At 34.8% G+C, this 15,821-nt stretch overlaps 1 protein-coding gene across 2 annotated transcripts in view; it reads left to right on the plus strand.

Annotated features, from left to right (window-relative positions):
* col28a2b (collagen, type XXVIII, alpha 2b) overlaps positions 1 to 12,297 on the plus strand; it is a 33,622-nt gene extending 21,325 nt beyond the window's left edge. Inside the window, exons 19-36 of one of the 2 annotated variants that reach the window (XM_051111364.1) lie at positions 326 to 397; positions 498 to 566; positions 759 to 830; positions 943 to 1,011; positions 3,922 to 3,990; positions 4,099 to 4,167; positions 4,299 to 4,367; positions 4,469 to 4,537; positions 5,468 to 5,536; positions 5,626 to 5,694; positions 5,777 to 5,857; positions 6,536 to 6,571; positions 6,688 to 6,724; positions 7,675 to 8,223; positions 9,802 to 10,058; positions 10,177 to 10,402; positions 11,269 to 11,460; positions 11,560 to 12,296. In XM_051111364.1, coding sequence (XP_050967321.1) covers positions 326 to 397; positions 498 to 566; positions 759 to 830; positions 943 to 1,011; positions 3,922 to 3,990; positions 4,099 to 4,167; positions 4,299 to 4,367; positions 4,469 to 4,537; positions 5,468 to 5,536; positions 5,626 to 5,694; positions 5,777 to 5,857; positions 6,536 to 6,571; positions 6,688 to 6,724; positions 7,675 to 8,223; positions 9,802 to 10,058; positions 10,177 to 10,402; positions 11,269 to 11,460; positions 11,560 to 11,567 — 2,082 coding nt within the window. In that variant the 3' untranslated portion in view covers positions 11,568 to 12,296. Of the gene's footprint in view, positions 1 to 325; positions 398 to 497; positions 567 to 758; positions 831 to 942; positions 1,012 to 3,921; positions 3,991 to 4,098; positions 4,168 to 4,298; positions 4,368 to 4,468; positions 4,538 to 5,467; positions 5,537 to 5,625; positions 5,695 to 5,776; positions 5,858 to 6,535; positions 6,572 to 6,687; positions 6,725 to 7,674; positions 8,224 to 9,801; positions 10,059 to 10,176; positions 10,403 to 11,268; positions 11,461 to 11,559 lie in introns of both variants that reach the window. The other variant, XM_051111365.1, reaches the window with a different exon arrangement.
* The last annotated feature ends 3,524 nt before the right edge of the window (positions 12,298 to 15,821 follow it).

Raw genomic sequence — 15,821 nt, forward strand, 5'->3', positions numbered from 1 at the left:
CACAGTAGTTTTGCTTGTTAAAATAGCTTAGCAACCCATTTAAGACACCAGGTCATAGCAACGTAAGGTTATTAGTTTAATTTTTTAACAGGTCTTTTTGCTCATCTACTGTACCAACTCTAACCAGCTTGATTAAGATTGTCTACTAGGTTGAAAATTAGACACATAAGCTGTTAACCCAGCTGGACATCCCTCTTGATCAGATTAGACCACCTTGTACTAGATAGTAATCAATGTCAAGGCTTAGACCTGCTAGAAACCATATAAAACTAGCCCCACTTTTTTACATAATTTGAATGACTAATATTTGAATTATTGTGTGAAGGGGGAACCTGGTTCTCCGGGGTTATCAGGATTACCAGGTTTACCAGGAGAGGATGGGGCTCCAGGACAGAAGGTAGCAGCCACACATAAATCTCTTGAATTATTTTAGTCATTTTAGTTAGCATCAACACCTCAGAAAAGGCCACATACTGTCATCACTGTGTGTATTTCAGGGAGAACCAGGAGCTCCTGGGTTGAGGGGCACTGATGGAGCACCAGGAGTGGGCATCCAGGGTGAAAAAGTATCTCTTTCACTTTTCTCATGTTTTCTCACATGTTTAACTTTCTAAAATCATCAAATGAAAACTGAAGTTTTGGTGGTGAGAGTTAAATACATGTCAATCTTTGAACTTCCTGCTTCAATGCGTTCTTTAACTGTGAACACCAACTTGATGCTTATTGATGTAGTGTTTTGCTAATGTGATGTTGATTAGGGTGATCAGGGTCAGCGGGGAATCCGTGGGTTAGCAGGGCCACCAGGAATAGCTGGGCCCTCAGGGTCAAAGGTGAGTGCCTAGTTCTTATTGGTGAATCTGGAATATGTTGTCTTTTGCTACATAAACATTATATAACATATTATATAAAATGTCCTTCTGTTCTTTATTAATCTCTTTGTAGGGAGAGCCTGGCACCCCTGGGAGACTGGGATTGCCTGGATTACCAGGACGTGCTATAACAGGACCAAAAGTAAAAACTTTTCTATTGCGAACTGGAAATAAACCAGGTTTTTGGTATTTGTAATATAAATTCAGGGTTCCCATAGGTCCTTGAAATCCCTGAAAGTTTGTGAATATCAAAAATTTCAAGGCTCTGGAAAGTTTTTGAAAAAATAAACATACATAGATACAGATCCTTGAAAGTGCTTGAATTTATTTTATGCAAGAAGTGTTCTGAAAAAAATCCCATATTATTCCATCTGGTCCGCTATTGTATTGTTTTATTTCGCCAACACTATGGCCTTTCCATACTAGCTTGCTTGACTTACGTTAGTTACGCGTATTTACGCATAAGACCTCTGTCATATGTGACCCTGGACCGCAAAACCATAAGGGTTAATTTTTTGAAATTGAGATTTATACATCATGCATCTGAAAGTTGAATAAATAAGCTTTCAATTGATGAATGTTTGTTAGGATAGGACAATAGTTGGCCAAAATGCAACTATTTGAAAATGTTTGAGATGTTTCACTTTTAAAGTTGTCCAAATGAAGTTCTTAGCAATGCATATTGCTAATCAAAAATATAAATTGTAAATTATATATATTTATATATGTATTAGGAAATTTACTAAATATCTTCATGGAACATGATCTTTTCTTAAAGGAGAAGTCCACTTCCAGAACAACAATTTAAAGATAATGTACTCACCCCATTGTCAGCCCAGATTTTCATGTCCTTCTTTCTTCAGTCATACAGAAATTGTGTTTTTTGAGGAAAATATTTCAGGAGTTTTTTTCATATAATGAACTGATATGGTACCCTGAGTTTGAACTTCCAAAATGCAGTTTAAATGTGGCTTCAAATGATCCCAAATGCGGTTGTAAACAATCCCAGCCGAGGAATAAGGGTCTTATCTAGCGAAACAATCAGTTATTTTCATTAAAAAAATACAATTTAAATAATTTTTAATCTCAAACGCTCGTTTTGTCTTGATCTTCCTGGACTGGTTTTGTGGTCCAGGGTCACATATTGCCAGAAATAAATGCAAAAAAAAAACTGCTTTTTTGCATAGTTGTGTTGACGCATGAAAACTGTAACAATGTATCTTACAAGGTAACACGATGTAACCTTGCTCTCACCTGAAATGTGTCCCCACATAAAGTCCTTAATTTTGAGGGTATTGGACCTGGAAAGTCTTTGAAAGGTCCTTGAATTTGAAGTTAACCAAGGAGTGGAAACCCTGTATAAAACAAAGAAAAATTAGTTTTCACAAGTCACTTTCTGACTTGTGGACCCCACAATATATGTGCAAAAAAACATGGTGGCCGAGAGAGTTCAACGCGTTGCATTTTAAAAAAACGCATGCAAATAGAAAAAGCACCAGCAAATTAAGAAAACATCTTCATCAGTTTGACAGCACAAGCACTGCAAATACTCACAACCAAATACAGAAACACGCTGCAAAAATGTGCTGCAAGCACAAACCACAATGGTGGGAAACCCAACAAGGCTTATGAAAATTAAAGGGGTCATCGGATGCAAACTTCACTTTTTCATGTTGTTTGAACATTAGTGTGTGTTGGCAGTGTATGTACAAATCTACCCTATAATGATAAAAATCCATGCAGTGGTTTTTAATTAATCTGTAAAATTAATATTCCCTTTTTCAAATCGAGCCATTCTCAGATACCTGTTGGTGTGCCGTCACACCCACAGAGGCCACTCCCACGATAGTTGATTGACATGAGCATTTTACCTCAGATTAGCTGTAACAGTCCAGTAACTTTCCTTGTTTTGATGCCGAAGCAGGGATGTAAGTTAGACAAGAATATCTCCGATTGAGCGATTGAGGTGTTGTGTTGCTGGATGTAATAATGAACATAGTCGTCACTTACTCCCGACATCTGAGTCGCTGAAGATGCAGTGGATTACATTGGTTTGTGAAGGTAATGTGCCTCCCGATCTACATATATCCGTCTATATTCGCGCGAATCATTTGTGATCCAGCTTCACTTACAGCAGAAGTGTGTATAAGAGTTTTTTAATGAATCTTTGTGATCGCCTTTCCTAATAAGGTGGTAGTTAGGAAGTTTAGCAGCTAATGTGGCTAAAGTAAACAAGCTCGTCATTCCACAGAGAGAAGAGAGGGGCGGGGCGAGCAGAGCTCATTTGCATTTAAAGGAGCAACCCCTTAGAATGAGATGATTTTTGCAGAGTTGATTTTGACAAGGTAAAAAGGGTGTTGTTTTACACAACCAATGCGAATTTTTAATTAAAGTATATTAGAGACTTTTCATTAAGACCCTAAAGAATCATATCAACTTGTGGAAAATGGGCATCCGATGACCCCTTTAACCATTTTCGTTTTATTATAGTAAAGTGTAGTAACCATGTTGTTGTTTTTTTCCCGCGTATTGATTACCGTTTGTGTACATACCATGATTAAAGTATGGTTAGGTGGTTAGTGTTTTTAATTTACCATAGTTTAATTATAGTAACCATTTATATATATATATATATATATATATATATAAATAGGGTATTTGTTGATTTTAATATTAAAACCATGGTTCATTTTGGTAAGGGAAGTTGTAAAAGTAGCCAGCTTACATAACATTTCACAGTTACAGTAATTGTGTGTTTCGTCAGCTTATTTAGGCTAATAATATAAAAAAAAGGGCCAAGGAATCATATGATCAGGATGTTAAAATAGACAAAAATATCACTTGTCAGAGGACTGTTTGTAGCACGTTTTTGTGTTTGGTTGTGTTTTGAGTATTTGCAGCACATGTGCTGTCAAACTAATGAAAGTGTTTTCTTAATTTGCAGGTGTTTTTTTTTTTTTTTTTGCAGCGCATTGAGCTCTTTCGGCCACTGTAAAAAAACCTTTGCATGCATGGTATGTCTGTAAAAAAGCTTTGTATTGTCTCATTGTAGGGTGAAGTAGGCCCGCCGGGTCCATTTGGTCCAGTAGGAGAGACGGGATATGGACTTCCTGGACCAAAGGTTCATTTAATTCTTTATTATTATTAAGACTGAAAAATAAACCCATGTTATCAATCTGGTGTCAGTCTTGATCAAACATTAATGGATTGCTCATGCTTTGTTTCACAGGGTGATCGTGGTGACCCAGGTCCTCCTGGTCTTAGTGGACCAAAAGGGGACGGTTATCCTGGTCCCTCAGTGAGTAAAATAACATTGATAGGCTTTTATTGTAATCCATTCCATGTTTGTGGCTTCATTCTTCTCTCAAGTTCTCCTAACTAGCCATGAAGTCATATTTTGTTGTTGCTGTGTGTGTCATTTGTTTACAGGGTCTTCCTGGTCTTCCTGGTCCTCCAGGAGAACCTGGTCCAGAGGGCATAGGAATACCTGGACCAAAGGTTAGGACTGTTTTTATGTGTCGTCTAAAGCAGATATTCGATATATGAATGTTATGATCAAGTGGGGTGTAAACACAGGTTGTATCATGACTGTGTCTCAGGGTGATATTGGCTTCAGAGGTTTACCAGGCCCATCTGGACCTCCAGGGGAAGGAGTACAAGGACTACCTGTATGTATTTTGTCAAGCTCATCCAGCCCTTCTTAGCCTTGATTTAGCTAACATCTTGCATTAGATCCATTTCCATTGTGCTGTAAGATTTCAAACTGAGATGGAAGAGTATAATACATGTAAATAAGAATTGCAATTAAATAAATAACATTTTTGTGCAATAGCATACACAAAATACAAAGCTCAATATAATGCAAGCAAATAATCACATGTGTAAAATGACAAATTTATGATGTATGAATTCTTATTTTTTTGTTATTTTGAACTGGCTATTTATTAGACAATCTTAAGAAAAAAATGCACCACTGTTTGCAACATTAATAATAATGAAAAATGTTTCTTGAGCTGCGAATCAGCATATAAGAATGATTTTTGAAGGATCATGTGACACTGAAAACTGGAGTAATGATGCTTTTTCAGTTTTGATCGCAGGAATAAATTACATTTTACAATATATTCACATAGAAAACACTTATTTTAAACTGTAATAACATTTCACTATTTTAGTGTTTCACTGTATTTTTGTTTGAATAATGGAGCCTTGGTGAACAGAAGAGACTTTTTTCTAAAACTAAATGATCTGCATTGCTGCATTTTTTTTCTGTCTGTGATCCCTGTAAGTTGTGATCTGTCTCCCTGAATGAACTTCCCATGGAATACATGCCATTCCTCAAAGACTTCATCAATTACCCCATCATTTAAACACCACATTTATCATAGTACTGTATCCGTGATCGTATATTAACCACAAGATACGCACACACACCTGCTCCAAATCTTTTACATGTGTCCAACAAATCCGGATAATGTAGTCCAGTAATCTAAACGTCATTCCAGATGTTCCAGTGCTGCTTTCATCTCAGCACCAATGAATCTGAATGTGTTTTCCCCCTTTGATTTGTGTTAATAATCTGTTTCTGAACGAACCAGGGCAACATGGGAAGACCAGGACCTCCTGGACCGACTGGGCCACCAGGACAAGGCCTACAGGGTCCAAAGGTGAGTCACTGGCATACACAAATCATTAAGAATTTAATATGTATATATGTGTTTTGAAACCTAACAGCAGGTCTTATGCACAATTGCAGGGTGATCAGGGCTCACAGGGTGTGAGCGGGCCAAGAGGATCTCCTGGAGAGGGAATGCCTGGGTCAAAGGTCTCAGGTTTTGTTATATAATCTGCGTTGTGATTGAATGTTCATACAGTTTATTAATATGAAGCCCATTTGTGTTTTTCAGGGGGATCGTGGAGCTCAGGGTGAGAGGGGGGTGAAAGGGGTTAAAGGTGATATGGGAGATCCTGGCATTCCTGGACAAGCAGTTAGTAAATTAACCTCAACTTTACCAGAGTTGCTATCTGTGTGAAGTATTTTAAATCAGTTATAAAGTATATGAGTTGCTATTTCATATAGGATGCAGCCTAAATAGTAGGCAGTAAGGTAACTGGGGTGCAATGAAATAAATAATTTGGTTCAATAGCATGCAATGAAATACACATCCTAAAAAAATGCATAACAAATCAAGTTAGTAGTAAAAATTAAACATTTGTGACCCTGGACCACAAAGCCAGTCACAAGAGTCAAAATATTGAGAAAACCACCTCAAACATTGTCCAAATGAAGTTTTAGCAATGCATGTTACTAATCAGAAATTAAGTTTTGATATATTTACAGTAGGAAATTTACAAAATATCTTCATGGAACATGATCTTTACTTCTAATATCCTAATGATATTTGGCATAAAGGAAAAATCAATAATTTTGACCCATACAATGTATTTTTGGCTATTGCTACAAATATACCCGTGCTACTCATGACTGGTTTTGTGGTCCAGGGTCACATTTAAGAACAACAGGAATCAGTAAGAGCTTCTCACTATTATATAAAAACGAACATTTCTATGTGTGCCACACAGGAAAATTGTTTATTAAATGTCCCTTTAATTTCCCTTTTTTATATTTTGACATGCATTATAACTCCCCAACTTACTTGTTTCAGGGGAGACCAGGAATCAAAGGTGAATCTGGACTAACGGTGTGTCTTTTACTTCTTTTACATCATATTACATTCAAAATGTAATATGCATTTTAAACATGCATGCATTTCATATGCATTTGAGTGACTCAAATATGATGTTTATTTGTTTTTAGAGGGAAGACATAATCAGAATGATCAGGGAGATTTGTGGTATGTGTATCTCACATTACATTTGAACATAATTTGCTTAATATACTGTTCAAAAAGTTTGGGGTTGGTGAGATTTTTTTAACAATGTTTTTTAACTGAAGTCTCTTAGGTTCACCAAGACTGCATTTATTTGATTAAAACTACAGGAAAAATAGTAATATTGTGAAAATTTTTTATGATTCAAAATAAATGTTTTCTATTGTAATATATTTTTAAATATAATTTATTCCTGTGATGTAAAGCTGAATTTTCAGCATCATTACTCCAGTCTTTAAAGTCCCATGATCATTTAGAATGATCATTCTAAAATGATGATTTGCTGCTTAAGAAACATTTCTGTATTTTTGTGTAAACCATGATGCAGTTTTTTTTAATGCATAGTAAGTTTAAAAGAACAGTACTGATTGGAAATAGAAATCTTTAACATTATAAATTGTTACTTTTAATCAATTTTACATTTATATCTACTTTTAGTCATTTAGCAGATGCTTTTATCCAAAGCGACTTACAAATGAGGACAATGGAAGCAATCCAAATTAACAAAAGAGCAATGATAAGCAAGTGTTACGACAAGTCTCAGTTAGCCTAATGTAGTACACATAGCAAGGTTTTTGTTTGTTTGTTTGTTTGTTAATTATACAATAAATAAAAAGAAAACGAATAAATAAAATACAAAAAGAATAGAGAAGCTAGCGTTCATTTTTTTTTAAGAAAACAAGCAGTTAGAAAACAAATCTTAAAGGGTCAAGTTTTTTTTCTAAAGGCTAAAATAGAATAGAGATTGCTAGAGTTAGACAGTTTAATTTTTTTAATTTTATTTAATTTTATTTAATGCATCCTTCCTGAATACAAGCATAAATTATTTCCAAAAAAAAAAAAAAATGTTCCTCACCTCAAACGTTTGAACAGTAGTATATAAATTTCATGAAATGTCCTGTACTGTCTTTCAGGCTGTGGAGTCAGGTGTGAAGACACTCCTATGGAGCTGGTGTTTGTGATCGACAGCTCTGAAAGCGTCGGGCCTGAAAACTTTAAGATCATCAAGGACTTTGTGATCGCATTAGTCGACAGACTCACCGTTGGGCTGGATGCCACCCGAGTCGGTCTCGTTTTGTACAGCCTAGAGGCCCAGCTTGAGTTCAGCCTCGCTCGCTACATGACCAAAGAAGACGTCAAACAAGCGATAAGCAGGGTTCATTACATCGGCGAGGGCACGTACACCGGCTCTGCCATCCGCAAAGCAACTCAGGAAGCATTTTACAGCACAAGGACTGGGGTGAAAAAGGTTGCCATTGTCATCACAGATGGGCAAACGGATAAACGGGAGCCTGTGAAGCTGGAAATCGCTGTCAGGGAGGCACATGCAGCCAACATTGAGATGTACGCTCTGGGGATTAGTGATCCGACACATAAAGAGTTTCTGCAGGAGCTCAATCTCATTGCGTCGGACCCTGACAGTGAGCACATGTTCCGCATAGACGACTTCAACACCTTGCCAGGTAAAAGATACACCAAACGTGAGGCTGAATGCCAATTCACATACTTCTACTGTATGAAAGTACCTATGTTTGCATGCAATACATATGGAGATATGCAAACAATCTTCAGTATGTGCAAGATGCTTTTTTTATATCTCTTTTTTTATCTTGACTCATTATTTGATTGCACTTCTAAAAAGTTAAGACATTTTGGTCAAACTTGCTGAATATTTGCGTTTTGTATGATCATAACTGCACTTCAACATCTAAAGTCTTTGACGTCACTTGCAGTTATGAATTAAAATGCCTGGATAATTCAAGTTTTAGTTACATTTATTTTGGATTTATTACAATAAAATTGCAATTCATATACATTACCAGTAAAAATGTTTTTGGACAGTAAGATTTTTAATTTCTTTTCTGCTCACCAAGGCTGCATTTATTTGATCCAAAGTACAGCAAAAGCAGTTTATTTTATTTATTTTTTTTTTTTAATGTAATTTATTTCTGTGATCAAATCACAGCATTTTCAGCATCATTACTCCAGTCTTTAGTGTCACATGATCCTTCAGAAATCATTCTAAAGTTCTGATTTGTTGTCCAATAAACATTTGTTAATATTATTATTATTATTATCAATATTTGAAACAGTTGAGTACATTTTTTCAGCATTCTTTGATGAATAGAAAGATCCAAAGATCAGCATATATCTAAAATAAAAAGCTTTTATAACATTTTACACTATACTATTCAAAAACTAGGAATCAGTATTAGAAATTATATAGATATTAATATTTTTATTTAGCAGGGATGCTTTAAAATGATCAAAAGTGATAAAGACATTAATAATGTTGCAAAAGATTTCTCTTCCAGATAAATGCTGTTCTTCTGAACTTTTTGTTCATCAAAGAAACCTGAAAACATTCTACTCAGCTGTTGTTTTGAGCAGCAAACTGGCATATTATAATGATTTCTGAAGGATCATGTGACTTGGGTAATGATGCTAAAAATCTAGCTTTGATCACAGGAATAAATTACATTTTAAAATATATTAAAATAGAAAACAGTTATTTTAAAAAGTAAAAATATTTCAAAGTTTTACTGTTTTTGCTGTACTTTGGATCAAATAAATGCAGGCTTGGTGAGCAGAAGAGACTTATTTAAAAAACATTCAAAATCTTACTGTTCAAAAACATTTGAATGGTAGTGTATATAACATAGCAACATTTACAAACAATATGAATGCTCCAGAGCCAAATTTCAAGTGTCCCAGAAAAGGGTATGAATACTTATGCAGTGTACTTATTTCAGTTTTTTAATTTTAATAAATTTGCAAAGTTTTTACAAACCTGTTTGTTGCTTTGTCGTTAGGTATAGATTGGTGTGGATAAAAAGTTATTTAAAGCAATTTAACAAATAGGCTGCAACATAACAACACATGAAAAAAAAAAAATGAAGGGGTATGAATACTTTCGCAAAACTTTTGCATTTCAATAACTCCAATGAATGGCTTAATCTGGAGTTCATCAGATGCTTACATCTGGGTAGAATCAAATATCTAATATTGCTTTTCTGTCTTTTTAATTCACTCTTACACAGCTCTGGAGTCCAAACTGGTCAATCACCTCTGTAAGGATGAGACCGGATCACTTATCTTCAATCGCATTATTGGCTTTAAAAATGAATATGGTAATAATGGCAACCACATCAGTGGTAACAGCGGGTATAGTTATGGCACCAACGTAAATGAAGGCCACAGAGAGAACACAGGAACACACTCTAGGACGAACACTGTCCTTCATGAGAGCGGGAGAGAAGACACGTTTGCTCCAACAGCTGGTCCAGACGTTAATGAGGTTAGTGCACTGATGGTCTCAACAGTGACCAGACACTTGGAAGATAATGAATGGAATTTCTCATTTGTGCTATCATTTTTTGTTTTGAGTGTTTTTTGCATTTCTAATATTCTCTCAGGGGGTTGAGCGTGAGACTGAGCCTGAGACACCAGACACAAACACTTCAGAGCAGAGCAGCAGTAGAGGAAATACTCCAACAGTCACTGGGACATCCACACATCATAGACCTTCATCAGGGACAGCATCTTCATCATCATCAACAACATCATCTTCAACATCAACAACTGTGAACCCGTCAACCTCGGTGCAGTATATACCAGCACCACGACCACCATTACCTAAAGGTAAAAACATACTGTAACACACTCACTAACAGACGACAAAATACACTACTGTTCAAAGTTAGGGATCAGTAAGACTTTGATTTAAAGGAAGTGAATACTTTTATTTAGCAAGCATGCATTAAACTGAACAAAAGTGGTGGTGGAGACGTATATATTGTTAAAACGGTTTTTCAATGTTATATAAGTGCTGTTCTTTTTATCTTATTACGGTTTCCACAAAAATATGAACCACCATTGTTTTCAACATTGATAATGATTAGAAATGTTTCCTGAGCAGCAAATCAGCATATTAGAATAATTTCTGAAGGATCATGTGACACTGAAGCCTGGAGTAATGATGCTAAAAATCCAGCTTTGATCACAGAAATAAATTGCATTTTACAATATATTAACATATTAAAGAGCTGTTTTAAATATTAATAATATTTCACAAATTTTACTGTTTTACTGTATTTTTAATTAAATAAATTCAACCTTGGTGAGCAGGAGAGACATTAAATACATTAAAAAAAATCATAGCAACCCAAAACTTTTAAACGTAGTGTACAGAAAAACTTTTGGCAATAGATAATACTAGTGTGGAAAGAGGACAAATCCTTGATTTCTTAGTTAATCATTAATTTCTTTGGGGAAAATTAATATACCTGGCTATTTTTAGACTTCAAATAAAACATTTCCCTCATACTCTGACTTTTACTTGATTCTTATTCACTTACTTTTTAAAAAGCGCAAAGTCTGCTGCTGATCATCATCTAATGTCAGCTGCAGTTTTCTTTTGTTAAAATGCATGATGAACAACTAGAACAATAGAAAAAGAATCTATCATTAGATTCACATTAATAACAACAGCAATAATTTATTTTCAGAGGTTGTATCTGTGGACCCGCGTTGTGAGCTGCTCCTGGATCAGGGCCCGTGTCGGGACTATAACATCCGCTGGTACTATGACCGGCAGGCCAACGCCTGCGCTCAGTTCTGGTACGGAGGCTGTGATGGGAACCGTAATCGCTTTGACACAGAAGAAGAGTGCAAAAAGACATGTGTTGTCGTGAGAGCAGGTAAAGTACACACTTGAATTGAACTTATCCCTGTTACTGCAAATGAAAATGGACAGCATTTTCTGCCATATAGTCATATAGTCTTTTCTTTGCATTCAGGAGGCTGATATCCATCGGATGCATTTTCCTTTGTCTGTAGTGCCACACTTTCTAATGCACTGAAATACACAAAGTATATGAATAATTGGTAGGAGAGGACATTTCATTTAGAGTAGCTCATTGATAAAGCACAGTACTTTCAAATCACAACCTGCAGAACTGTGAATAAGCAATACTGGAATATTCCAACACTGTCATAATTCACTGAATTGGTGTTAATGTAATAAATAAAATGTAGTCTTGATTTTGAGAACTAATGTACTCTGTGTCAAAGCTTGTCATTTTGTATCTTGTACTTTTTGTAATAAAATATTTTGTGACTGGCGGTCACATTGTAAACAAATCCAGATTTTCTGCAATTTATGTTTAGCTCAAGAAGGATTTGTGCTGGTTAAAATGGATTTCTAATGAGGTAACATGGCAGATGTTTTCTAGTGGCTTAGAGGTTACACACTGCCCGCTCTTGGAGAGAAATGAAGGTGCAGTATTTTGATATTGCGATGTCTGAGAAAGCAATCCGTTAGCATTCCCGTTCATCTCAGTGGCAGTCCTGGAAGTGCATGACCTGCGTCGTGCCAGTTTTTTGTTCATGTGACCAATCACTTGTTTACTAAAGTAAAAGGTCAAGTTTTGGCATGTTAGCACGAACCAGTTAGCTACTGCTGCTGGTGCCGTAACTACACCATTCAGTTTTTTAATTATTGCATGAAATAACTGGATTTGTTGAAATATATAAGCACCCCAACATAATAAACCCCACACTTCTGAGAAAACAGAATCTATAAGTCTGTCAATTAAACTGGTATATTTTTCACTCTTGCTTCTCGTTAATATGTCCTCATGCTTCCTCTTTAACAGTCTCACACATCTGTCCCTTATGCTTTGACTTAAATTACACACGTCTCCTTCCCCCAACACCTTTCTGTCTGTTTTAAATTTAGTAATAGTGTCTCTAGTGCGACTGACGCTCTCCTCTGAGCCCTGAGATCATTCTAGAACCATTTGCTAGAGTTGGAAAAACATGAAATCCCATATATTTGTGATAGTCAATACAGTATTTTGTGATTAGTCTAAATTGCATTTATATAGACTCCAAATACTGCAGTGTTTTCCACACAGAATAAATATGCAAAAAATTGTATCTTTAGAGGTACATCTGGGGTAGCAGCTTTAAAAGGACAACTTTGTGCCTCATCTACCCCTAAAAGGTGCATGTTTGTAGCTTCATGTTCATGTCTTTCTTTCTTCAGTCGTAAAGAAATTATGTTTCTTGAGAAAAACATTTCAGGGATTATCTCCATACACTCATAAAAATGATTCTTCAACACTGTTCAGATTATTTAAAAAAATCCTTTTCATTTAACACCATTGTGTTAGGTTTTCCATTTATACAATTGCATTGTGTTAAACTGACTTGAAACAGTTGCATTTTGGTACAACTCAATATTTTCATTTTGAAAGAACGTGTGTCAATTAAATAGGCCAAAAATACCATTTGGTGCTTGTTCAATTTACTTAAGTAAATTAAGTTAATCCAACACAATTTTTTCAACCACTTTACTTAATTAATTTGAGTTGAGAGTACATGAATTATTTTACTTGTGTAACTAGGAAGTGAATTTCCCCTTCCCATCATGCTTTGTACAAAGAGAATAAATGTTGAAATAAAATGTTATTTTATGCATTTTTTAATTAAGATGATACAATTGGGAGACTTGTTAATGTTTAATGTTCTTTAATGCTTGTATTTAAAACAGTTTCTGGAGAGTTAATGTTTTTGGGGGTTACCATTGTGGTGAAGTGTAGAGCATGAGCTTGGGTTGAGGACCTGCTGACGTGAGTTAAAGTTTTTTTTAATAATAAAATAATCAACTATTTTGGGCATGCCATGGAAAGCCATCTTATGGCTAATGCCTAACAAGTTGGTTAATGCCTGAAGTTAAGTACATCAAATGTATAATTTTTTAAGTGTAGAAGGATTTCTGCCTAGTTATTTGTTTTCCAGTTAAATGTTTTATTTTGAGCATAAAATAATCGCTTTATAAATGTATCAATTTCATTTAAACTATATTTGATCAAATTGAGTTGGCCAAACTCAATTACATTTCATTGCATGAATTTAATTTTTATGAGTTGGGGTTACACATATTTATTGGATGGAAATCCTGCCCTTAATTAAATTGAGTTCATTCAATTAATTATTTTTTTGAGTGTATAGTGGACTTCAATAGTGCCTCCAAGTGCAGTTTAACTTCCAAAATGTAGTTTAAATGCAGCTTAAAATGGCTCTAAACAATCCCAGCCGAGGAAGAAGGGTCTTATCTAGCGAAACGATCGATCATTTTCTAAACAAATTAACAATTTATATTCTTTTTAACTTCAAACGCTCAAACTCCTATCTCATTTTCTTCCCCAACTTCAAAATCATCCTACATCGCTGCAGAAGTACCGACTAGGGGTGGCTCGATACCATAATTTTGGCTTTGGTACGATACCAGAATGTGATTCCTTGGTATTGATACTAAATCGATGCCATAGGTGACAAATAACCAGCCACAAAAGATAAGTAAATTGAAAACTATTTAGTAAGTAATGTACTAAATATTTATATATATTTTTATATATTTGTATATAAATATTTTATTAATGCTTGAACAGATAGTACAAGAACATAGCCAAAGGATCACATACAAAACTATAAAATAATAACCAGTAATTATAAATTAAACAAATGACAAACACAAACGCTTACACATTAATAAAAAAAAAAGATAAATAGATTTTAGAAGTGAGTTTAGTTCAGTTTTAAAAAGAGGATAGGATGGGTGTAATGTACTAAATATGTATTAGTTAATTTTTCATTTATAGCTAAGTATTGATCTAGATTATCAAGTGCTGTAATACTGTTAGGTCAGCTTACCTATATTGAATTTTAACAAAGGTTGCTTTACTGTGTTATTCTAACAAAGTATTCAAAATCATGTTATCTCTCTCTCCGATTGTTTTCAGATTTCAGACTCAGACTCAAAGAAAAAGCATTAAATATAAATGTCGCACTCTCGGCTGCTTTATATTAGCGGTCGGCGGCGCGGCAGAAACATTACCTACATATTATTGATACTAAAATTAATATAGCAAAAATCTTGCTTTATTCAAATTCAGGTAATATTTGATTGTTTGAAATGCAAGTGCAAATATTATGTGACCAAAGCTAAACTGGTTCTAGCATGTCACACACACACATTTGAGGTTTTGTGTTTACTCTACACCACATCTTAGGTAAGTTATGTGCATTGATCAGTTGTAAATAAAAATTAATTAAACCTGAATTTATGAATGATGAATGATGCACTCACCTGTTGATCTCTAAATTCACATTACAGATCAGGATGAGCAAGTGACAAATGCTTGGCAAGATTTGATGTATTGCCTCCTGTGGCAACACATGATTTATACTGTAACAACAGATGGTAACAATACTGTAACATTCCAACACTGTCATAATTCACTGAATTGGCATTAATGTAATAAATGAAATGTAGTCTTGATTTTGAGAACTAATATACTCTGTATCAAAGCTTGTCATTTTGTATTTTGTACTTTTTGTAATAAAAAATTTTTTACGTAGATAAATGTCCTGGCTGTTACACTGTCAACAAATCCAGATTTTCTGCAATTTATGTTTAGCTTAAGAAGGATTTGTGCTGGTTAAAATGGATTTCTAATGAGGTAACATGGCAGATGTTTTCTAGTGGCTTAGAGGTTACACACTTTACTGTAAAGTGGTATTCTAACAGTCAAAGTATTCGTATTAGTGGTTGGCGGCGCAGTAGAAACATTACCTTCATATTATTGATACTAAAATTAATATAGCAGAAATCTTATTTGATTGTTTGAAATGCAAGTGCAAATATTATGTGACCAAAGCTAAACTGGTTCTAGCATGTCACACACACACATTTGAGGTTTCGTGTTTACTCTACACCATATCTTAGGTAAGTTATGTGCGTTGATCAATTGTAAATAAAAATTAATTAAACCTGAATTTATGAATGATGAATGATGCACTAACCTGTTGATCTCTAAATTCGCATTACAGATCAGGATGAGCAAGTGACAAATGCTTGGCTCCTGTGGCAACACATGATTTATACTGTAATAACACATGATAGCAATACTGTAATATTCCAACACTGTCATAATTCACTGAATTGGCATTAATGTAATAAATGAAATGTAGTTTACTTTGTACCACATCTTAG

Source organism: Labeo rohita, chromosome 6 (genome assembly GCF_022985175.1).
Source record: "Labeo rohita strain BAU-BD-2019 chromosome 6, IGBB_LRoh.1.0, whole genome shotgun sequence".
NCBI lineage: Eukaryota > Metazoa > Chordata > Actinopteri > Cypriniformes > Cyprinidae > Labeo > Labeo rohita.